This window comes from Peromyscus leucopus, chromosome 15, assembly GCF_004664715.2.
Source record: "Peromyscus leucopus breed LL Stock chromosome 15, UCI_PerLeu_2.1, whole genome shotgun sequence".
NCBI classification, from domain to species: Eukaryota; Metazoa; Chordata; class Mammalia; order Rodentia; family Cricetidae; genus Peromyscus; species Peromyscus leucopus.
Window position 1 is genome coordinate 48,370,372 of NC_051076.1, and position 26,214 is coordinate 48,396,585.

Sequence of the window (26,214 nt, forward strand, 5' to 3'; positions counted from 1 at the left end):
GAGTGAAAATCCAGTGCAGTGCCCCACTTGTGATCAGGTACAATGCATTTCTTACTCTTGAAGTAGCTGAGTTTCAAATTATCAGGATTCCTTTCAACAAGAGGCTGACCATGTGATTTCCACAGAGATTACGAAGGAGGCCCTGAGGCTTCAGGTCTCCATGGAAACACATTAGAATGATTGTACTATTATACCACCATACCAGGCCACTAAGATGCTAGGCTATGTGCTTTATGGCCGGCGAAGTATGATGTAATATGCCATCCACTATGTGAAAAGTAACAGCTCTGCCAGCCACCAATTCTTCTGCCCATAGTGTCTGTATCCTGCAAGGGGAGAGAGGTGCATTGACACACACAATGTGCTGAGCAGCAATGAGTGATGCAGAGGAAAGTCAGGGAGGTAGGCATGGTAGAATGAACTGGTTAAGGTTGTTTGATGAGCACGCAATGTTAATTTTCATTTGTCATATTGTGTTCCTGATTTGTTCACTTATGGGCATTCAGAGTCCATTATAACAAGGAATTAGAGACTGGTCATGGTTTATAGCTCTGCCCTTTGCAGTCAGTTTACTACCCAAAATGCTGCATAATGTGCATACACAATGCTCAGAGATTGCTTTAGTGTATGGGCATGAAATCAACTTTTTGGTTTTGTTTTCCTTTTGTTTTGTCTTTCAAGACAGGATTCCTCTGTGTAGTCTTGGTTGTCTTGGAACTTGCTTGGTACTGCAGACCAGGCTGGCCTGGAACTAATAGAGATCTGCCTGCCTCTGCCTTCTTAGTGCTGGATTAATGGCAGTGTCTACCACTGAATGGTGAGAAAATAGCTTTTAACCCCCGGCAAATCATACCTCTTTTTTTATTTCCCAAATTTAATTCCATAGTCTAACATCCTATAATTTAAAATTATATTATATCATAACTAGTGATATCAGAAAATCTACATTTAAAAGAAAACATGTTGAATAATCAAAGCAAAATGTGGGCTGTCACTTGTGACTTGGAGGCAAAAGGTGTCTAATAAAATTTAAGACGTCATTTCTGACATAAAGTAAGAAATTCATTAGACTCTTTGTAGCATGTCTTATAAAAATAGTGTTAAATAAACAATCAGGTCTTTTGTTTTTATTAATAGAGAGGTTCAATATTCCATGGCGTTGCATGTTGCACAGCTCTACAAAGGTGAACAAAGTTCTGTTTACCTGTATGGGGAGTACCACAAGAGCAACGCAGATCATAGCAACCACAAATAGCTTGGAGGACCATGTTTCCGGAGTGACATCCCCAAAGCCCACAGTAGAAAATGTCACAATGCAGAAATAGAGGGAATCAAAGAGATTGAGTTTCTTGCCAATTCGTTCCAGATGCTGAATTCCACAAATGCTAAAAAAGCAGATATGCATTTAATATTAAGACTCACAAATTGGACTCGTTATTTTTCATTGCTGTTCTTTGAAAACAAAACACATTTCATAAAGACATTTTATAATTGGCCTATTGATATGAAAATTTCCCCAGAACAATATAACTTTGAAGTTTTAACTGCACTAATTAGTTACAGTTTTGTTTTGTTTAATAGACAAAAGTGTTAACCACAATAGATAACTCCCAGAGACATTTAGTGCATGTTAAGGCAAAGCAAACAAACAAATAAAAAAAAAAAAAACAGAAATTTCTAAGTCTGACACAAGTCAAAATAACGAAAGTATTTTATTGTTTAATTTAGGAAGAATAAAGGTTTATTAATGTATGTGCGGGCATCTACAGAAAACTGTCAGTTAACAATAAGCAAATTATGTAGTTTGAACACTGGCGCTGCCAATATTCTAGTTGATATTAATTAGCTCTTGTCAAAATACTGAGAGGGGTGGCCCTTTAAGAAGGATGGGAAGAAATGGATTGCTGTCATTATTGTGGGAATTTCTTTTCTGTTGGCATAGTTTATTCTGTTGTATGTAATGTTTCTTTTTCTGAACAACCTTAAATTATGATCCCAACCTTTTTCGACACATTAAGAACCCAGGCAACTTTGAGCACTGTTATGATGGACTTCCAAGATTTTAGAACTGTGTGAAACAATTTCTGTTTTGCTCATTATAAATAATTCAGTCACAAATATTCTGCCCTACAGCCACAAACCAAACTAATACACAAGTGTCTTTCAAATGGGAGCCTACAGTATAAGACAAACTTCTACAGAAAGCAAATGATATGTAAAAGAGTCCAATGTAGAAATTCTTAATGATAGATATCCACAAATTAGAATTACTAAAATGGCATTAGATATAGCACTAGTACTTAATTATAAAATAAAAAGTAAAATATTATGAGTATTGAATATATTGTACATATAGAAGGGTAATAATAAATTTCCAACATGAAATTCAGTATGCAACTACAATGATTTAAAAAAAGGATGTTCTAATTTATATATCAGTATTAAAATGTGGAGACTTCAGGGAATGGAAAAATCGTGACGGTGGTGTCCTCAGACACCAGGGCAGTCAACCTTATAAAAGGACTGATGATAAGTGCATCAAAATGTCTAGTCATTCTACATTCTGCCATGTGATGATACAGGAAGAAGATACTGTCTTAGAATTAGAGAGAAGGCCCTCACCAGACATCAACTGGGCCGGAATTTAATATGTAACATCTCATTTCAATATGATAAAAACAAAATTTATGTAACTTATAAATTATTCATTCTCACACATTTTTGTGGAAATGGACCAACAAAAGATATCAAAACTGAGAATAGCGTTTTGGCTTAGTGAATGCCTATAGATGAGGAGTCAGCTTTGGGAATTGAAAATGGGTAGAGGCTAAAAGACTGGTAACATGGAGACAAGGAAGGTATCACATTGAATGTGCTACTAAGGGCAGTTCTCTCAGGGTTCAGGAAAATGGGATTGTAGCGGAAAATTACAAAATTACAGCAGAATTTTGGTCTATCATAATTTATTGAAGATGGTCCTGATAAGTCGGAGGTAAGAAATGGATGTTTTATTGGAAGACAGAGGAAAAGCTGTCCTTGTAACACAGCAACATCACTTGACTGCATTAAGTCCATGGCTTTATGAAAGCCAGAATTTAAGAGTGGTAAGTTAGAATCATTGGGGGCAGAAATCTGTAAGTCAAGTGTTTGGGGTGTTTCATGGCATCTCCTGATGATATGCTAAAATCATATAAGAGAAAAATGGTTTAAAGATACAACTTATAGGTTTAAAGACAGAATAGAGAGAAACAGGATGACCTGCCCTGGAAGAGCACCATCCTGATCAGATTGTGAAGAATAAAAGTATTTCTCATGAGAAGACACCAAGGGTGGGAGAATTGTATGAAAAAGAAGACAGATGTTCTTCATCTGCACAATAGAAGGAGCCTGAAGTCACTCCAGAGATCTTTGGAACCATCATGACTCCCACAAGCTAAAAATAACATGGCCTGGAATTTTATAATTGTTTTAAGCGAGCAAACCAAGGCACCCACAGAATTTCTAGGTTTATATCCAGAGTAACCTCAGCTCTTTGATCCCTTCATTGTGGCACAGAGCTCAAGTCACTTCATGTGGTTCCAAGTACAACACTACATAAGGATGTGTGTTTGACAAGACTTCCCCAGGGGACACAGAAAATAAACTTGGGCGGTTATCTCACTGGAACAAGGCAGCAGCTGCTCAGAGTACATAGTCCTGGTAGAACTACTTCATCCAGCTATCAAAGCATTTCCTATGTCCAGACAGAAGTGCCTTAGGATAGGAGTTGACACATAAAAGCCCCAGTGTGATAATGTCTGGTAATATGATAATAACATGAAGTTGAGGCTTCCTCAGACAACTCCATGGAACAGCAGCAATCATGCAACATCTGGAAGAGTTAGTGCTCCCACACTCTCAACTGTGAAGTTTCTTGTGTGGGCTCAAAAGCCATTTGAGTGAGGCTTCTAGAACTTCTGAGAATGGAGCTATAAGAAACTATCCTCAATCCCAAGGATTGTATGTTGTTTGACTTACCAGGTTTTGAACTTATTGTTGATATACTAAAGTAAGACTTTTAGAACTACTGTTTTAATGAAATGTGTTTGCTTTATTAACTGTTTTTATTTGAGAGTAAAAAATAAACTGGAGCGTGCCCTCTAAAAAATTCAGGTTGAAACCTAAATATCTAATGAAATAGTATAAAGCAACAAGACCTTTAGACAGAGCAGGGACCTTGTGAATAGGAACAGTGACTTTATAAAAACACTAGAGAGAATTAGCTAGTGTTCCTCCCACATCTCACCAAGTGAGGACATAGCATCAAGTCTTAGAAGTGGAGAGAACCCTCTCATCAGACTTGGCCTCTGTGGCTCCTTGACACAGAACACTCAAGCACTGAGAACCGAGAAATAAAATCAGGCCTTTTCCAAATTGCCCATTCTCAATTACATGCCTAATCGCACAAATAGAGTAGCATGATTAAAACTACCATTCAGTAAGCAAAGAGAGAGAGGAAGGGATGGGGAGAGAGAAGAGAGGGAGGGAGGGAGAAGAGAGGGAGGAAGGGAGAGAGGAGATGAAGCAAGAAGAGGAATCAAATACCGATAGAATTTACAAGCATAAACTAAAACAAGCAGAATGTAAGAAGTCAAGTCGAGAGAGCACACATGACTGTTTATGAGAAATCTCCAGAGCAGAGACAGAAAGCAGATTAGTGGCTGCCTTGCCCGAGAGTGGGGTGTGAGGATGAAAGTGTTCCAAAAGTAGATTGTGGTGATTGCAAGGAACTCAGTAAATATGTTAAAATATGATTGAATTTACACTTAAGATGAGAGGATTTGATGATGTGTAAATTATGCTTCTGAAAAATCTGTTAAAACTCAGTGTATACGTTTGGACAGTCACTCCAGCTTCCGTGTGTGAGCAGACAGCTTAGCTATGAGAGCTATGAAGAAATAGATTAATGGTTGAAAGTAAAATCAAAGAAATTCACTTTCTAGTCTTTTAAAGATGATCCATTTGTCTAAAGTCCATGCCATACTTATTTATCCAGTTTTATTTTTAAAAATTGTTTTGTGTAACACTAAATCAAATCTGTTGAATAACAGGGCAGGCTCCTGGGTAGAGGGTGAGGAAAGACTATGAGAGGCAGGACACTCAAAAAAAAAAAAAAAAAAAAAAAACAACTTGATTTACTTTTTCTATCTCTATTTCTGGAAACAGGTGATGATTTCCATTCCACGTCTCTAAATGGATCCAGAAAATTTGTGTAGGAACTTTGAGTCTCAAGGGCACCGGTCTGGTAAAAAAAACGATTACTATCAGTTTATTTGCCTATGCAGTTCCACACCACTAACAGGAAGAGATGGATGTTCTCAATAGATGCTCCTTATGTATAATGACACATCCTTCAGAATGTGAATGTTTATAGGTAACTTAAAATATTCTCCAATACTTATCTACTTATTGCACACGCACAGTTGTGGGCGCGCGTATCCATGTGTGTGTCAGAGTCAGAGAACAGCTCCTTTCTTCCACTGTGTTTGTTCTGGGGATGGAACTCGGGCTGTCAGGCTTGGCAGCAAGCACCTCCACCCACTAAGCCATCTCAATGGCCCTAACTACAATTTTGCACTCCATGTAAAACAGCATATTTTTTAAAAAATTGAATTAATCAATGTATTTCAAGGATTCAAGTGTTATCTGAGAATGTTGCATTTTGGTTAATTACACATTAAGTCTGATCTCTGATGACAGATAAAATAATCATTTCCTAATGCAAACATACGTTATGATCTATATAACAAAATGTCACTGACTGTACTTTTTGGTCTTCAATTTGTCAATTTTAAAATGTATGTACAAAAATAGTTTGTATATAATTTGATATCAGGTTCAAATGCCCACTGATTACAAACTCTCACTGATTCTAAGCTTTCTCAGATTTGGGGTGTCCTGGTCCTTCACAGACCTTGTCAGCTCTTTTCTGAAACCATGGATCACCACATAAAGAAGTTGGGGCACTCTCTTGTAAGCCATGAGGTGAGCCCTAACTTGACACCGTGAAAGTCAGGCCATCTTGTCACTAAACTTGGAAGAGTAACATCTTGACCTTGAGTAGCTATGGCTGTCTGCAATGGGTTTACAAGGCTGGGCTTGCCAACAGTTCACCATGGGTTAGGGAGGGAGAACTAAGGGGTCCTAGCCATCCTTGCGGAGATAGTGTCTACTGATAGAGTCTGGGAAGAACATTGTGCTTACTTGTATAGCCCCTTGTGAGCAGGCCTGGAGCCAGTGGAAAGTTATAAGTCCATAGTCACATTGAAGAGGATGGCTAGGTTCAATTATATATATACAAAACCAGCTCTTACCAGTTATTCTCTCACTCCCAGGTGTGTGTGTGTGTGTGTGTGTGTGTGTGTGTGTGTGTGTCTGTCTGTCTGTCTGTCTGTCTGTGTATGTGTGAGCATGCGTGCATGTGTGTTGTATTCATCCTTGGTTTCCTGGAAGCATTAGAATATGTGTGAAGAATTTTACAGAAAAATCACACAAGCCTATCGAATTCTAAAGTAAGAGCACATGTACTATAATATTTCAAACCTTTCAAAATCCATACCCTCTTAATAATTATTTTGAAAATGTACTAGTTCTAAGTTCTTCTTCTTTTTTTTTTTTAACAAACGCAGTGTCAAGACTTGAAGTTTAATAGAATGGCAGACACTAAACTCCTCTGATAGTGAGTCAATGCCCTAATCTCATTCTCTGATCCCTGTTAGCTACAGTCACCTTGGGTAACATAGCCTGTACATGTGTTGACTGGGGGTAGGGGACCATTTTGCATACAGACAACATGAGAGAATATTTTAAGAAACAGTGGTAATTTGTTCATTTTTGTACTAATCTTTCAAATTAAGTATGTAATTGGATTATTCATACTTTAATAATAATTCATCTGGTTTTGGGAAAGGCATTAAGAAACTGCTGGCAGGATAGGGAAACTGCTCAGTTACTGGTACAGCAACCAGTTTTTAAGCCCAACACAATTGTAGCACTGGAAAAAGTTTTTATTACAGTTTACACAAAATTAATACTGAACTTCTACAATACTTATTTTGCCTGGAACTCTGTATCTAACAACATGCTTTATAAGGACTCAGAGCTATTAGATGATGAAAATATATTTTAATATAGATAGCTATCACTTTATTCACAGATACAGTGCAGCCACTATTAACTGAAAAACTGAAATTCTCTCATCACATTTGATGAGGTTGGTTATTGTGTATCTGCATGCAGAAGTAGCTTTAGGGAAGAGATGCATAGATTTCCCGATTAAAAAAAAAAGACTGTGCTTAAATACCACATATTCTTAACAAAAATATTCTATTTGCCTTTAATTAAAAAGATAGAACATTTTAATCAGTTAAGTACAGGGTAAAACCTTTAATTATATCCAATAGTGTAAGGTAGGTGAAAATTTTTACAAAGCAGTTTTTTTTACTAATAATATCTGCAATTAAATAATTTAATTATCTTAACTTTACATTGTCTGTAATTTAAACTTAATATTGTTTTGTGACTGGATAGCTATTTCTTGTTACAACTTCTCTAAGTATAACAAAAATTTTACTATTGTCTATTATTTGCTTAAACACTTGAAATGGTTTACAATTTAAGATATAAAGCATAAGCATATCAACCTTTTCTAGTTAATGATTTGCTTATTTACTACAAATAAAATTAGATTCATTTATAATGATTTAGTAGATCAAAATTAATATATACTTAAGAAGATTGTACTATTTAATACAAAAATTTTAAATAAACATAATTTATATAAACCTAGTGTCATAAATCTGACTTCTGTTTCATAATGAAAAAATAGGTACCAAAGTGATGATAAGGCTCTCCCTTTCTAAGCTAATTGGAGAATCTGGAATCCACATTAGAATCAGACACGGTGGCACATGCATCTTAATTCCGACTTTGCCTGGGAATTGCCTTCTGGGAAATGAGAGGTACAGGCTGTAGACTTTCTAAAAGCACAAGGGCCCACTAGCTTGGTATATCCAGCAGTAAACAAGAGGAGACTATGTTTCAAACAAGGTGGGAAGAAAGGATAACACTGAGGATGTTCTCCGCCTCACACTCATGAACATATTCACACATACACATCAAAACATTTAGTTTTAACACTAAAACCATGGTTATCTATATTGTAAAATTGCGTTATATTATTTCATACAAATAAATTTTATGATAATTTCTTCGATAATAATAATTATTAATAAAAATCAGAGTTTCTCAAAATAAAGGTTGTGACTCCTTTGTGGGTCAAATGACCTTTTCATAGGGGTTACCTAGAACCATGGGAGAAAATCAGATATTTACACTACAATTTTAACAGTAGCAAAATGAGTTATGAAGTAGCAACGATGGTTGCGAGTCACCACAACATGGATTAAAATGTCACAGCATTATGAAGGTTGAGAAACACTGATATGATCAATCTTGCACTGAATGTTATGGATGAAGATATAAATATAGGGCAAATTACTTATAACTTACAAGAGGGAGACTCTCTAAAATCCACTGAAAAAGAAATGCAATGAGATTACCTTCATTATTAGCTATTATGAGAATTAAATGAGCAAATGTTCCATGTAATACCTAGCACATAATGTTTAATTAATCCTGGATAATTTTGTTAATTGTTTCCAATCCCTGCATGAAATAGAAGCACAGAAATGATTTCAATATAATCATTAAATTTATATACAAAATAGTTAACTATAACAGATTTTATATTTTTATATTTCATTTACTGCAGTGTTTTGTGTGTGTGTGTGGTGTGTGTGTGTGTGTGTAGTGTTGTATACCTGTGGAGACCACTAAGGTATCTTAAAGACACCATAATTCCATATACATTCTTTTTTTTGATAAAAATATAGTGACCCAAAGTAAACAAGTGCTGGAAACAAGTGCTGAGTAATAAGTACTACATTGTATAAATGTACCGCATTTTCTTTATCCATTATTCAATTGAGGAACCTCAGGAAATTTGAAAGCAAATGGATGGTACTAGAAAAAAAAAAGCATTTTGAGTAATGTAACCAAGACCCAGAAAGACAAACCTGGTATGTACTCATTCATAAGTGGATATTAGCTATAAAGAAAGGATAACCAGGCTACAATCTACAGACTGAGAGAGGCTAGGCAACAAGAAGAGCCCAAAGCGGGACATGTGGGTCTCCCTGGGAAGAGGAAATAGAAAAGGTCTCCTGGGTGGACTGGAGTGGGGTGAGATAAAAATTTGAGGGATCAGGTTGGGGATGAGTGGAGAGGAAGAGTACTGGAAAGGTGGCAAGGAGATTTTTTGGGGTCAGTGAGAAACCTGATGCAAGGGAAACTCCCATAAATCTACAAGAATGACTCCAGCTAAGACTCCTAGCAATAGTGGACACATAGTCTGAACTGGCCATCTCTTATGATCAGATTATTATGATCTGTCATCAGAGAGCCTTTGTCCAGTAACTGATGGAAACAGATACAGAAACCCAGAGCCAAACAAACCTACAGCTCAGGGAATCCTGCTGAAGAGGGGAAGGAAGGATTGGGAGGCAGAGGGGTCAAGAACACCACAAGAAACCCACAGAAACAACTAAGCTGGCTCATAGGAACTCAGAGTCTGAACCAACAACCAGGAAGCCTGCAAGGGACCGACCTAAGCCCTCTACATATGTGTGATAGTTGTATAGCTCTGTCTCTCTGTGGGACTTCTAACAATGGGAACAAGGGCTGTCTCTAATGCTTTGGCTGGCTCTTGGGAACCTATTCCTCATACAGGGTTGTCTGGCCCAGCCTAAATACAAGGGGAGGTACTTAGTCCTACTGCAATTTGATATGCCTGCTTTGCTGAAACCCATGGGAGGCCTGCTTCTTTCTGAACACAAACTTAGTAAGAGTAAACAGGGAGGAGTAAGCAGAGGAGATGTGGGAGAGGGAATGAGAGGAGAAGAGGGAGGCAAAACTGCAGTCAGGATGTAAAAAAATTAACTAGTTTTAAAAAAATGTCAACAAATGTACCACGGTCTTTGCTTTCTACATAATAAGAGATAAATTTACTATGGAGAACAAAGTCAGATATTACAGAAAAAGACTTATCAGTGGGAACATGATCTATTTTTTTCTTTCACATGAGTGGGTCAAAAAGACTGTTAAGAGTGAATATCATTAATGTGCTACAATCCAATTAGTAGACTAACAACTTAAATCCACTGTTAAGAATTATTTTTCTTTAAAGTTTCTGTGATTGTGTGCTTTGTGTGTTTATTTTTCTCTGCTCAAGGAAATGAATTATAAATCAAGTCTTAACATAGTTTGACTAGCCAAAGGGAGTATTCAACTTTGAAATCTGCAAGTAGAATTTATATTTTTCTCAAAATTTCACCTTAAAAACAATAAACAAAAGTAATAACACAAGATGAATAAGAAAACTGATGATCAAGATTTATAGATGACCTTATAGATTGTTAACTAGAGATATCTGGAACTAATGTACACAAATAAATGTTTTACGATTAATTTGCTGTTAGATTCCTTAAAGTTTCCTTTAAATAAAACAAACACAAATATATAATGTTTCAGAGTGCAAAATACTATGCAATGCAGTGTTTGTAAGATATCTTTGTGAAACACTAGCTGAAATTATTTTTAGTATACCATTATTTTTTTATTTTTCTTTTTAAAATTCACTAATATAAAGTTATAATATAAGTCCATATTTAAAGAATATTGGGAAGTAGTGTCTGTGATTCTTCTGCTAATAATATTGGGAGTTCTGTATTTTTCTAAAACAGTAACAGAGTGTGGGTTCAAGATGAGTTTTCTTCAAGTCTCCTGTGAACAGTAGGCAAGCCAGTATCAGGGGATTGATAATGGCGCAGAGCATCGGTCACACATGTTACCAAGACAATGATGGAGTAGATAACAATGCTATGAAGATTTAAACAAATAAATAAATAAATAAAACCATCCGTGCATTAATAACTAGCTGTAACCTTGCCTGCTCCTTCCCTCATGCTTCAGCTCCCCTCAGCTGTGGAAGCAGGAGCAAGAATGAACAGTTTCTAAGTGAGACACAGAGTTGGGTCATTTGCAAGGCAAACCCACAATCATTAACTATTGACAAGTGTAATCATAGTTGACCTTTGGATGGTTCACTGCCATCATTTACAGAAATTGACAATGAATTCCTGGTAAGTCAGCAAGGGGGGGGGGGACTCATCACTCTTCTGGGTAAAAATTTCAACATCAGGGAAGTGACTTGTTTGAAAGAATAGTGTGGTCTGTTGTTCCAGATTACATTGGAAAAGCGAGTTTGGCAATAGACATTCAAAAGATTCAGGGCTCCATACACATACAAATACATTTGATAATACTTGATATAAACCCATATTTTCATAAAAAGACTTTTGACATCAATTTATTGAGTTAAGGTTTGAGGGAATTAATTGGATCTCTTTTTTTCTTTCTAGAACTAGCCACATTAAATTAATTCTTTCAAACACTAACTCAAAAGATTCAGGTGTTGTGAACTAAACTATACAACAAAAGTCCACAGTTTGTGCTCTGTAAATATTTTAGAATCACTTACTCCGAAGTCACATGCATACTTTATACCTTTGTTCACGCCCTGTACTAAGTAACTCTGGATTAATCATTCCTCAAGCATAATTTAAGCCAACAAGATGGTTCAGCAGGCTAATAGCAGCCGTATGACCTGAGTTTGATCCCTGGGACTCAAGAGGTGTAGTTACTGCAAGCTTATGTCCTGGTGTGTTCCTGCACACCCACACACATATACACAAAATAAATTATAATTCATACTAATAAAAAAGAATTTAGTAGTGAAACTCTTAAGGCCCTGAGTGCATAGTTTTGCATCTGTTTTATCGTTTGAAAGGATCAAAAGAAGCATATTAAAATGGCATACTTTACATACTGTGTTTCTATTCTTTATATCAGTTTCACTTTACCCAAAAGTTTCTTAGAGTTTGGCCAAAGCTACTATTCCCTTCAGAGATCCACAAGAATCCAGAGTCCCACTCATCATTCTTTGTGATTTACCTATGCTGGTCACATTTCACAAAGTACAGAGCATAAAAACTAGTCCATCACATACACGGTACAGTAGATCAGCACAGAACCTGTGTGGTCCTACTCACATGGAAGCTTGATGAACAGGACATGTTTATACAAGGACTGTGAACATAGAAAACATAAATCCATAAATTTAGTGCCTGTGTGGAAAGGAGGACTCAGATTTGGAACTCATTAAAAATGTGAAATCCCATCGTTTTTTAACCTGGAATGCTATTAGATCTCATTAAGAATGATTTTGGTTAAAAACAAAACAAAAATAAATAATCAAACAAAGTAACTATCACACACCTATGCAAACATCTCATGCATAGTAACTGTAAGAAAAATAAGCTTTACTGAACAGTAAATAATTAGAGCTGAAAAAGTTGTTTTTGACAACTTCCAAATATAGAATCTAATATGAAAAGAGAACTCATTTCTTAAGTAATATTTATGTAATTATTCTTCTATTTAGTGTTTCATCTGCTTTGTTTAGTCTTTTTTTTTTCACCAGTTTCATTTGTTTTTATTGTTTTGAAGAGAAGTAATTGTTAGGGATTGAACCAGGGCAAGCATACTCCTTTGAAGTGTCAAAAAACACTGGCTCCAATATCTTCATATATTTTTTGCTAATCTACTTATTTGTTTCACTCATTTAGAAAAAACAAAAAGTAGAAATTATCTACAGCTACAGACTATGCATAACAAAACAAAATAAAGTTTTTTCCTACATTATGAACTTCATTAAATGGATTCCACATTGTCTACTGTCTGTCTGCAAAATATATCCCTTTAACAAAAATTATATTGAACTCTAATCAATCCTTTTCTGTAAATAATATTTTATGCAAAATGATAACACTATTAAATATTCTGTAAAACGTGTATAGACTGAAATGCTTGTGGGGCATTACTATTAGCAATACAAAGAGATGTAATAGATGTTCATGGTGGTGAGGGTGGGTAATATTCATTGTACAGCATTTTGTGTTGCATCAGTTGCATGCAGCACTGATCATGTGTTCATATTCATCCATAAAATATTAAGAAAATGGGCTTTGTCTTGATAGGAGGTGTTTTTCACTGTGAGTTTTGAAGAAGACAAAGACAATGCTCTGGGACAAAATGATGACTAAAGTCCATTAAACTAAAAATAAAGAGATAAATCATTATTGTTCAAGATAATGAGAAGACATAAACATAGTCAAGCAAACTTACCTCTGAGCTTTCTAATGTGAAGGGATTGAGTGTTTAAGAGACAAACATGGATTCTCACTAACCACCAGCAAAGCTATTACGTTTATTTTATTGTTTTAAGTAAGGTATCTTGCAAATCACAGTAGAAAAAGGCAGTGCATAAACTGATCTACCTATATTCCTAATAATCAATGAAAGTATTTTTGGCTTCTGTAAAACTTTTATTATTGTTCTCTCCTGATTGTTAAGCACTTGTAATTTTAATTTTCCTCTATTGTGAATCATAAAATGTTTAGCATTATCTGTTTCCCTACTTAGTATCAGAAACAGTAAGGTGAATTTGCAAAAACAATTTCATGTAAATATCAGCACAATATAAATATGCAAAGCTGTACCCAGGTGTTATAGTATTCTGCTCTAGTGAAATTTAACCAAATTAGGAGACACTGGCTTCAGCAAAAGAGAGATATTTCACAGAAAAAGAGATATTTCAAAGAGATAGACTTTAGACTTTACAAAAGGAGATAGAACATGCTAGAGAGGGATGCAGTTAGCATGATGGAAGAAGTAAAACACAAACAAACAAACAAAAAAATCCCAGTAACAACCTAAAAGGCCAAACTACTTTGCAAGGAAAACAGATATAGAATGCAGGTAATAATTAGTAGGGAAATGGCACAAGTGATTTATAACAAATTAATGATTCTTTTTCACACATTTCAAGAGGCATGGAATACTTATGATGAGAATTAAATGTATGGAGACACCATCTCTGTTCTTAAACAGCAGTTTAGCTGCCTTGGTTGTATGGTTTGGAACACACCCAGACAGGACATATAAACTTCTCACCCACCTGTTGTCACGAAAGTTATGACAATTTAAATTAAGTTGATTAGGAGGAGCCAAATAAGATGCTGTGAGATGATGATTAGCAGGAAAATCCATAGAATTTTTGATTGTGTATGTAACAACACATGTTCTATCAATAATGAGCCATACATATCTGAGCTGCCCAAAGAATAGGCAGAATTTGCCCTTTTACAAATATGGACAATTTGGGTAGGATGAATAATGCTCAGGCAAATTGATATGACAAGTCTAAGATAAAATGCCACTGAAATATTTAAACATAAAGGTTGTAATTGAAGCACTAGGAATTGATGTGATGAAATTATCTTTCATAACTGTCAAGTCCTCTGAGAGACATTTTCAAGTTCCAATATAGAGAAAAAAAATGAAGCTTCAACATGCTTGCTGCCACACCTACAAAGAAAGCAAAACTTAGAACAAGTTCTGTCATAAGTCACGACATAAGCCCCTTTTCATAGAAAGAAGAGATCTGTATCTTCTTTCTTTCCATGTGTGACTACAAATGTATTGGAGGAAAGATTTCTATCAATTAAAATGTAAATTGGGCTAGAAGTAGCTTGAAGCAACTGGATTGTGGAATCCGGGGACAGAATTTCACTAAGTGGAAACAGATTGAAAAGTTCTCTAACCACAGGACACCACTTCCACACAGAGTTAGAGAGCTGCACTCACCACGTCCTTATAATCCAATCATGGAAGAAGGAAATACACAAACATATTTCCTGCCAAGAACTTGCCTTGAAGAATGGTTCTAATTTCCCCCAGGTTAATTGTCAGAGACACTGGCTATGATGTACTGATGCCTGAACCTGACAAAAGCCTGGTAATAGTTCTTAGTTGTAGTCTTTTGCATGCGTGCATCACATGTCTAGATTTTAACTTCTGAGGATAGTATTATTCCACAATACCCATGCTGATATATTTAGAAAAAACAACTAATACTATCTATTACACTTTACAATATGATCCGTTGCATACTCTTAGGTGGAACTTACCCATGAGAAGTAACACAATTTAATGAAACATTGTAGGAAAGGATGCATAAAAGGAGTGAACCTATGTGTATACTCATATTCTTATGGGGTATGCATATATCCAGTGTGTGTGTGTGTGTGTGTGTGTGTAGTTTCTATACATATGAAGTGTGTATGGAGTATGTGCATATAGAGAGAATGTGTGGCTTTAGGTGAGTGTGTATACATATTTGGCGTATGTGTAAGTTTATATATGGAGTGTGTACACATGGAGTATGCATAATGTACATGTACAATGTGTCCATGCAGAGTATATTGTGTGTATATATGGAGTTTATGTGTGTGTGGTGTATATGGAGTATATTGTGAATGGTGGATATGCATATGAAATGTGTGAAAAAACACATGTGGGTTTTCTGGAGGGTGTCACCACATGTCTATATTCATGCTTGAGACTCATACACATGTAATTATTTCTTCATTTAAACTTTTCTAACATTAATACTGAGAGTGACAAGAGGAATAAATCTTCCATTAGTTTCAGAAACTTTGTAAATATTTCTGTTTTTCTTCTCATAATAGAAGACTAGGAAGAGGTTAATGGTTTTTAAAGAACTCTATTTTCCTCTCTTAAGAGGTAACTTTCAAAAGCAAACAAATATAGAAAGTGCAGAGCCTGCTCTGAGATTTTTTTTTTTTTACATTGCTTTCCTAGTCATTACTTACATAAAAATCTTAGGTATGAAAATAATAAATATCAAGACAAGTACAAAACAATTTCTGTTGGGTGAAAAGGAAATACAGAGGAAGTTTACATATTACTAAATTTTAAGGGCTGTGGAGATGACTCAGTGGTTAAGAGCACTGGCTGCTCTTCTGGAAGACCAGGGTTCAATTCCCAGAACCCACAGGGTAGGTTACAATCATCTGTAACTCAAGTTCTGAGAAAAAAACCAAACCTCTCTTCTCACCTCCAAAGGGACTGCATGCACATAATGCACAGATATACCTGAAGGCAGAAAACCCACAAACATAAAATAAAACTAAAGGCTAATTTAAAAAACCTAAACTTTTCAATTTGTCACTAGAGTGTTACGAAGCTAAAAATGAGTCTCCAACCAAATAGAAGGAGGCTATATGTAAATCAGAAAGAATAGACACGGTATAAATCACTTTATATACAACTGCAAGGAATTTTTATTATCCTAAATGATGAAAACACAAATGAAGAGCCTAGAGTGAGAGCCCAGACTCCTTCTTGTGCTGTTGAACTCAGCAAGAAAGGTCAGCTGACACCCAGAGTGGTTACAATTGCCTGAAGCCATGGCTATATTTATACTGGACTATTGGTCTTGGGCTGAAAATCACTTTTAAGACTGTTCAACAAATCATCCAAGTGAAGCTACGGCTCTGCCCAGAGGAAATAATGGATTCAGAGAAGCTACTAAATTCAGTCCTAAAGCATTTTCAAAATTGTGAGCCTTTTCCTCTCCAGAATTTATTTTCATATTCTGTATGAATTTATTTCACATACGGGGTTCAGTTCTTAAAAATAAAGTAAATAGCCACAAGCATTCCAAATCACCAGCTTACATGCCATTATTTGCCATTCTATGTTTAAAAAGAAGTTCACATTTACATTTGTTAAAAATAAAATAATAACGCTACCCCTTCGGTTTTTCTTCTAGCCCAACCTTATTCCTTTGTGATACCAGCAGACCCACAGAGTCACTCTCTACCATGGATCCCTAGTTGGCACACTGGGCTAAGACAGGCTGCCTGGCTCAACCCTTGTCTAAAATGCTTCTTCCTGCACATAGAAACACAACTGTACAATGTGCAGAGAAAGACTTTGGAGCACTCAGTCCTAAACAGGTTGTTGTCATCAAATCCCTTCTCTCAAGGCCCAGTAATCTAAGAGGAAAAACAGGCAGAAAGATTGTAAGAACCAGCAGGAGTGTATTAATCCAAGGAAATGCTGTCTTCAAGATACAAAAGGGCTGATGCTTGGTTGAACTCACAGGGACTGTGACAGCAAACAGAAGAGATACAGGGCAGATTAGGTCCCTTCACTGAGAGGAGGAAGGTGGTATGGGGTCTCATCCCTAACCAAGAAGCTACCTGCAATTGATATCTCTGCAAATGGGAAACTAAGTTTTCTCCAATAGAATAACGCTGAGTATATCAAACACATTCCAGGAGAGGGCTCATGGCTAGAGGTGGTTTCCAAGAGAAAACAAATTTGGTAATTTTACTAAGGCTTTTTGTTTTCTTTTGGCATTTATTTCCCAATTGTTTTTTGTTTGTTTTTCTCAATTTTTGTATGTGTGGGTTTTGCTTTGTTTTGTTTTGAGAAACACAGAGAGAATGAAGTTGGGTGTTTAGGGGGTGCAAAGAATCTGGAGTGAGAAAGAGGAAAATGTGATATAAAAATGTATTATATGAAAAAGAAACTTTAAATAAAAAAGGAAGGCAATAAAAGATCAAAAACAAAATAATAGGGCCATCAGGAGGGTTTAGAGTTTGAAGGGCCAAGACGGACAACTAAATCAATCCCCAGGACCCAGAAACCACATGTTGGAACTAGAACAAAATTCTGCAACTTGTCCTCTGACATCCATACATGTCCTTTGGCACACACACACACACACACACACACACACACACACACACACAGAGAGAGAGAGAGAGAGAGAGAGAGAGAGAAGAGAGAGAGAGAGAGAGATAGATTCTGGTTGTCTTCAGAAGTTTGATTTAGCAATGTTCTCCTTTTACCATCAAAAAGCAAGTAAAAGGAAAACTCAAACATCCTCACATGCATGGAATATTAAAAGGGACCTAATAAATACCAGGTAATTTAAGCCACCATCTATTTCTTATTTACCATGTACCCACATGAATATTTTGCCATGTATTAGCAGATCACATGCCCAATAGTCTCTGGTCATCATTCTCTGAAAATCAAATAAGGACAATGGCTCAAATTCAGTCATGAACAATAGAGGGAAATGTAGGACTTAATACACTTCTGCACATATTTCTCAGGGTTATGGATGATGGTTATAGGTTTGGGGGTAGAAGAAAATATTAGACTCAGTATTCTCCTAAATAAAAGGAAAAAGAAGAAATGGAATGGATGGGTATAAGATATTCTGGTAGATTATTGCATATACTAGTAAACAAATTTAGTAAAATAGCAGCCTTAGATAATTTGCACTGTTATGGATTTTTATATGTTGATACAAATGTAAAGTATTTTTATATTCCTGTTTAAGATAATTTGTATATTGATACAAATACAAAACTATATTTGTTATAATATACATATATTTCAACTCAGGTCTTTGATGGGATTGAAGACTAGCAGTTATAGTTACAACTTCATATATATATATATATATATATATATATATATTACCTTAAATAGAACATATTAAGTATTAGATTCAGATTCTTTAGGATAGGATACCTTTTGGAATGATCTTTGTAACATACCATTTATCTACGCTCTAGACTTTCTGGATTTTAGTATGTGTTTCTTGCTTGATATTGTTCGCATTGATTGTAGTTCCATCTTATCTAGGTCAGTATCCCTCATTACTCCTGGACAATATTTGATAACCATTCCTTTGTATATAGTCTTGTATTAAGTTAGAACCTTCTTATTTAGACAAAAAGGGGGAGATGTAGTGGGTAGCCATTCCAGGGTTGGTCTGGATGTTCCAACCCCCATTGAGGCTTCAGTAACTATCACTCCTACACGGCAAGGCCAAGGGAGGGGCCTGAAGACCCAAAATCAGGATGCACTGCACTCTCTTCCTGCTTGAACCCTGGATGCTAGAGGTAGACTGAGGAGAGTTCTCCAGAGAACACCACTGGACTGCTCTGCAACTTTCTCAGAACCCGCAACCTACCTATCCCTTCATTTGTAAGTTATGCCATTAAATAAATCCTCCTTTTAACTATGTGGAGTGGCCTTAATAATTTCACCAATAGCACACCATGAAGAGTGGCAAAAAGTCAAGAAAAAATGACTCTTACTTCCATGCATTTGTTCATTTAACCTGAATTTTAATCAAAATATTCTGATATGTCCATCAACAAGAAACTGTCAGAAAAATAGGTGGTTGCTTTCATAATACTCTCTGCTTAAATCAGCTGAAAAAGCCCTAATTTCTAATTGATGAATAATGGTTTTACATCTATCTCATGGGATATTGCTCATAGATACTTATTTACAAGAGTAGCCTTCAGTAATGAGGGAGCTTAAGAAATACCAACTGGATCATACTAGTCTAAATGTATAAGTTAAGATCAAATAATAAACACCTCTGGATATGGTCACCTAGTTAAAGAATTCATTTAACTGGAAAATGAAATTATTTTCCTAATTAATGTTATTTGTTCAAAGAACAATTTCAGAAGGACAATAACACACTCTAAACTGAAGCAATTTACTGGAAATCATGATTTGTGCAAAGAGCGACTTAGTGAACATTATTGTTATGACATTAATTTTGGAAAATTTGAAAGAGTTTACCCATATCTATATCATTTAATCCTAACAATATTAAGTTATAAAATATAAATATTTTTATTATCAATTCAAAATTTTCACATGAGAAGTAAAATTAACAATGCAAAGAGAACATGTTCTAAAATTAAATATATACGATCAATGTTTTATTTATTATATCTTAAAAAGAGATGATTTTGGCTCAACATTCTGTTTTCAGACATCATCTTTACAGCATTGTCCTTGATTCTCCATGGCCACAATGCTGTAGTGTGCCTCAACTTTGATAACATTGAAACATCAAGAGCAGCTGTCTAGTCTGTCCAACTTCAGTGTTTACAAACGAGTGCGTTAGGCTAGAAAAACCCAAAGATTTGTATATCCCTACAGCTTGTAAGTTGTAAGTTCTCTGTACTTACAAGCTGTAGGGATATAAATATATTTTTGCTATTTGCCTCAATTTTGAGGCAGTAAGAAAATGAAAACATTCTAGGAATTTTTTATATAATTAGACATGTTATCACTGAAGAAAGAAGTTAATAAAGTAGGAACCCAGTCATTTCAGAACACTTATGTAAGGGCACTGAGTTCTAAACCCTATTCTGTAACCAGAAGGGACTTACAATCCAATGACCTGAATGAGTAACAGCTATTTAACTACTAATTAACTAGGATAAATGTTTGAACAAAAATAAATATACCTGCTGTGGTGGCATGTGTCTATAATGCTAGCACTCTGGAGACAGGTTAAAACAAGTCCAAGGTCATCGTGGATTACAAAATGAATTTGAGAGCTAGACTTTTTTTAAAAAAGAAAAGTTGTAGAAATATATCTAAGCTTCACTATCTTTCTATGTGAAAAGTATAGCCACAATGTGTTTTATGATATTCAATAAAAATGATAATAAACATCAGTCTTGCTACAGCCTACCAAAACCCACACATCTCAAATTAAAACAAAAAAATCTAAAAAGTTTAAGTACATGTTTTCAGTATTTGTAGCTCATCTTAAAGTATGACCTGTGAGGGAGGAAGAAAAGCCAACAAATTGTCTTTTACTATTAACTATTTTGGTTGTAACTGAAATGAAGATTTTAAAAAAAAAAAAAAAACACTGTTTATTTTGTTCTCCTTCATTTTTTTCTAACTCATGATATTTTATCTTGCACTATTTTACAAACTCAGAAACATTTCCAGGGTGTCATCAATCAAGAAAGAAATGTCTTCTGGAGAAAAATAAGTGGAGACATCAGAAAGCTGATAAGCGGCCGAGCTATATTTTGGACCTCCGAGATGCCAAGAAAAATTTCTTTAAAGATATGGCATAAGAGCTGATGCCAAAAGTAGACCAGAAATTAAGTTAAGAACATTCAAGAAAGAAAATAAAAGCATTTAGTTCAAAGTCCACAAGTCAGGGATCATCTGATTTCATAAAGGAACATAAAGAATGCAGAAGGAGCTCACACACTGCAGAGAGAACACAAGGTGAGCTAAGGCCAGTAAGTAGGACCAGTCAACAGAAAGCAGACTACAAATTTTTCAAATTTAAGAGCATTAGGAAGTAAACATATTTTAAACTTGTAAGTCCATCGTTCTAAGAAAATAATTTAGAAGAAAGACATCCACAGAGAGACCAAACCATCTAAGCAAGAGGCAGTGGAAGGACAAGGGCCTGGAAGGCACAGCAAAGGACGGGAATACCCAGAGGTAGATCAATTGGACAGTCAGTGTAAATATGGCAAAGAATAGATGTTTCAAACAGGAAATGTTTTCAGTTCTTTAAAGTTTTAATTTTTGATACATTCCCACTTGTCATATTTTGTTGTTTCCTGAGCTATTTGAGGTCTGTGCAGAAGAGCAATGTTTATGACTAGATTTGCTTTGACTTTTATAGCTTGTCTCTTAGATGAACCCTTTGCCTCAAGCTGGATGTTATGCTCATATAAGGTATTCCCTGCCCTTCCATAATTAAAGGATTTTAATTGTGGGAAAAAAAAGAACTAGGAAGACAATGAGGCAACTGGGAGAGACATGAGAAGAAGGTATCAATTAAGGGAGAATAAATGGTATTTTTGGATAGCTGAAGTGATCAGCCTGTCTGGTATTCAAAGCCAGAGACAATTATGAACTCTACCAAAGCATCAGAGAAAGCAGGACCCTGACATCACAAGGCAAAGCAGTAACTTGGCCCGAATGCATCATAAATGCTTTGATGGAAAATAATACCAAAAAATGTTATGAAAAATGTGTCTATTTTTTCCACATACATACATTTTAGAATGAACTTCTAGTTTATACCATAACAGGTTTTCCCTGAAAGAACTGCTTCATATCTGTGGAAAAGAAGACTAGCCATGGTCAGACTGGCCAGAAATCCTTTCTATCGGGCAATGTCATGCAAAATACTCTTTTTTATTTCTCTCACTGAGTTTCTTAATTACTTTTTTATATTTTGAGATTATCATTACATAATTCCCCTTCTTTCTTCCCACAACCCCTCACATATACCTTTCATTGCTTAGTTTTACATTCGTGTCCACTTTATTCATTAATTATTTTAATACACATTGACATATAGATAAATGCACATATATAGTATATATGTATGTATGTATATATGTATGTATGTATGTTCCAAATACATATAAACTTTTCCCTGTGCATAATGCTACTTGTATGTATACTTTCTGGGTTGACCATTTGGTGGTATTGGAAAAACAATTGGTATGCCTTTCTTTGCGGAAGACTATTTCCTTATTTGTCGTCTTTAGTTCTTTGTAAAAGTTGAGAAATCATAGGCTTCCCTCAGTCTATTGTTGTAATCCCTCCTCACCTCATGCTTAGGCAGGCATATCAGAGAGACTTTATGGATGTTGCTTTTGGCATTACTAAGGGACAGTCTCAAAGCAATCTCCATGATCCTCTGGTTGTTACAGTCTTTCAATGCCCTCGTCCGTGATAACTCCTGAGCCTTGGGCGCAGGGTTTGTGTAGTAGATTCAGACTGATCTCCACAATTCTGCAAATTGACTTATTGTGGTTTTCTGTGATAGCCTCTGTCTATTGCAAAGAAAAATTTCCTTTAAGAGGGATGAGGACTACACTTGTTTATGGGCATAGGGATAAATGTTCAGAATGTAGTGAGGGATTGTGCTCGTTTAGGAAAGAAGATGTTATAGGCTGTCCTTAAGATACATGACTTCACTAGCCATGGGTACTGGAAACAACTTCTTTCAATGGCTTTTTTTTAATCGAAGACCAAAACATTAAATGAGATAATATTTTAGGCAGAAAACACTACTATATGTCACCATGAATGGGAAAATTACATTTGTTCTTCAACCCTAGACAAAGAACAATGGGCAACTAAGAAATTCTGAAAGCATGAGAAATGATCATCTTCAGGCAGGTAAGGTCTTCCTAAATTTGTTACCAAATGGTCAGCACTGAAATCATATACATACAAGGATCATTGAATGTACTGAATGGATTGTATTTATGAATTTAGGGAGGGATATATATGTATATATATATATATATATATATATATATATGTATGTATGTATATATATATATTCAAGCCATGGAGTAATAAGAGAACAAGGTGTAGACAGACAGTGGTGGCGCACGCCTTTAATCCCAGCAATCTGGAGACAGAGCCAGATGGATCTCTGTGAGTTCGAGTCCAGCCTGAGCTACAGAGTGAGTTCCAGGAAAGGCACCAAGCTACAAAGAGAAACCATGTCTCGAAAAACCAAAAAAAAAAAAAAAAAAAAAAAGAGAGAGAGAGAGAGAGAGAGAACAAGGTGTTACATGGGAAGAGCGGACGGAAGGAAAATGAATTGGGATGATACAATCACAATTTCAAAAATATTGAAGTTATGGTAGAACACGTCATGCTTCTATATTGAACTATTATACATACCCTTTAAAATAGTTATGCAAATGGAATGAGAACACGGATCTCTATGGCAGCAGGTTTGGTACTAGTTCAGTACAGTTACAAGTGTGTTTTCTTTTGGAAATAACAGCTAAGTAAAAAGACCTATTTCCTTCATCTCAGACAATAAGACTCTTCGTATCAGGTTTATACTAAATCCCTATATGTAGATTTATTTTTCTTATGTTGAGGAAAGCAAATACATGTCTATTTGAAAAGCTGCCTGATTTCTAGAATTCTCTATCTATACTTCCATTTTACCTACATTTTTGTATCTCACCTATCCTAATGTGTCCGCATACAATAGATAAAGAGGGGAGTGGTAAATGACATTTTCTAAACATGGCATGGCCTTTGTTCTCATGAACTCAAAGGTGCTGTGGCTACCTGCACAGAAAGTCCATAATATCGTGCCTGTCAAATGTCACCATGGCTAGAGAAATCAGTCTAGATGATGGAGCTAGAGGAGCTACTGATAGCTGATGACTGCTGTGGAAGAGAGAGTCAGTTTTCTTTGTTGGTAGTTTCCTAGGCCTCAATGAATTCCCCTTTGTATATGGGCAGCACTAACAGGATTAAGGAGGGTAATTAATGTTAATGTTTATGTAAAATAAGAAGGCATGAATTTAGAAGGGAAATTCCTTGTGTGAGAGGGGCGGGGGGTAGTGGAGTCCACCAAGGTGCTACAGGGGAGTAGTGGAGGAGGGATATGATCAAAATATCTTACACACATATATTAAAGTTTCAAAGATTAAATGTAAGCTACTATTTTTTAAAAGCTGCCTAAGTTCTTTGAAGAATGCTTATATAATATTGTTTTATCTCCACTTGTTAAAATAAAAAAGCAAATCAAGATTCAGAGAATACATCCTTTTAAACTATGCCCACAAAAAGTGCAGTGAATAGGCAGAAAAGTGCAGGGAATAGCCAGGATCCCATTAAAACTACTTTATTTCCAAATTAATGCTCCTTTACACAGCTATACACATTTCTAGCCTCTGAGAAGTAAACCTCTCAAAAACGAAAATCTTTTCCATGAAACTCTTAACATTTTCCCTAAATTATGGCAATAAAAAGGCTGCTGTATATTTGAATGGTACATTATGGTTTACAAATGCTTTTATGTAGATTATCTTGGTCTTTGTGGTTACTCAGCACTGGTGGTTACGCTTGAATTTACACTTAAGTAATGGAACAGATTTAGAGAAAAGCAAACAAATAACAACCAAAAAGTCCCGTGGAGAAAAGTTATACCATTTAGGGTATATTTTGCTTGAAGGAAAAAAAATAAAATGAGTGCTCTCAATGGTCAATATAAAAGATAATTATAAAGTAACGAATTGAAAGTGTTTTTTTTTTTCACCTTCACAGTTGGTACACTAGCGGGAATCAGCTCATATGAAATTCAAATGAGGTATTTAGAACATCCTAAAATCAATTTGCTAGCAAATCAAGGATCTAAAAATAAATAACAAAACTTTGTGCATAAAGACAAAAGTCTATGATAAATGTAATTCAACTGGGCAATGAGAATCATAAAAAAATGTTTGAGTGACCCCATGAAACAGAATTATTAAGGAAAATTAGAGGAGAGCTATATAATATATGCATAGAAAAATACTGGTGAAAGTTAATGTAGCCCAGATTCTAAGATAATTAAATCAAATTATGCCATGCATATAGAAAAGAGACAGTGCTGAAGTGAACCTCCCCAAGTTCCAAAGGCACACATTTTACAACAAACTAGCAAACATTATGGACAAGGAAGAGGGTAAACTGCTGTGAAATCCATAGGGAATTTTCAGGTGGGAAATTATGAGAAGACGAACCCTGAAATGTGTGCAAATATAAGGGTTTTAAGAAACAGCTCAGGTGCTGGAGAAAGGGCGCAGATGATAAGAGTGATTGATGCACATTTATTAGGACCCAAGTGGATAACACCAATCACACACACACACACACACACACACACACACACACACACACAGAGAGAGAGAGACAGAGACAGAGACAGAGACAGAGACAGACAGACAGACAGACAGACAGAGACAGAGACAGAGACAGAGACAAAGACAGAGACACAGAGCCAAAAATAAGAAAAGAATCACCTCCAAAATAAAAGTGTCTAGCTAAATTTAATAAGCTGGGTAACAAAGGAATTAAGAAGGGAAAGACAGGATGAAAATTTAAGAAATAATTTTGAAAGAGGAAAAATGGTTGTTTGTTTTTGCTTTTGGTTTTTGGTTTTTTAAAAGATGTATGGATTCAGTCAGTATCTGTTTGCGGGATGGTAGGAAGATGCTTTGATGATAATAAAAGTACTCTATAAAAACTGACATTGAGTACAGTTTAAAATAGTCAACCATCTGGGTTGGATAGTATAGAAAGGGCTCTGTTTGCAAAAGTGGGAAATTAAAAAAAAAATCTTAGATCCATTTTAGTAATACAGCACTTCATAAAATTCTGCTACATTACACTTCAAAGATTTGGTTTTTATTTATTTTTTATTTTGTATACTTAATGGCCAAGTTTGAGGACCTATAGGTAAATGAAAGCCATTCTTTCATACAAACCTTGTCTTCATCCTAACGC

General features: G+C 35.5%; 1 protein-coding gene across 5 annotated transcripts in view; it reads right to left on the minus strand.

Annotated features, from left to right (window-relative positions):
• Positions 1-26,214, minus strand: part of Kcnt2 (potassium sodium-activated channel subfamily T member 2) — a 344,440-nt gene that overhangs the window by 169,771 nt on the left and 148,455 nt on the right. For all 5 annotated transcript variants that reach the window (XM_037211345.1, XM_028859443.2, XM_028859446.2 and 2 more), the window contains exon 9: positions 1,205-1,385. In XM_037211345.1, the coding sequence (XP_037067240.1) occupies positions 1,205-1,385 (181 nt within the window). The remainder of the gene's footprint in view (positions 1-1,204; positions 1,386-26,214) is intronic.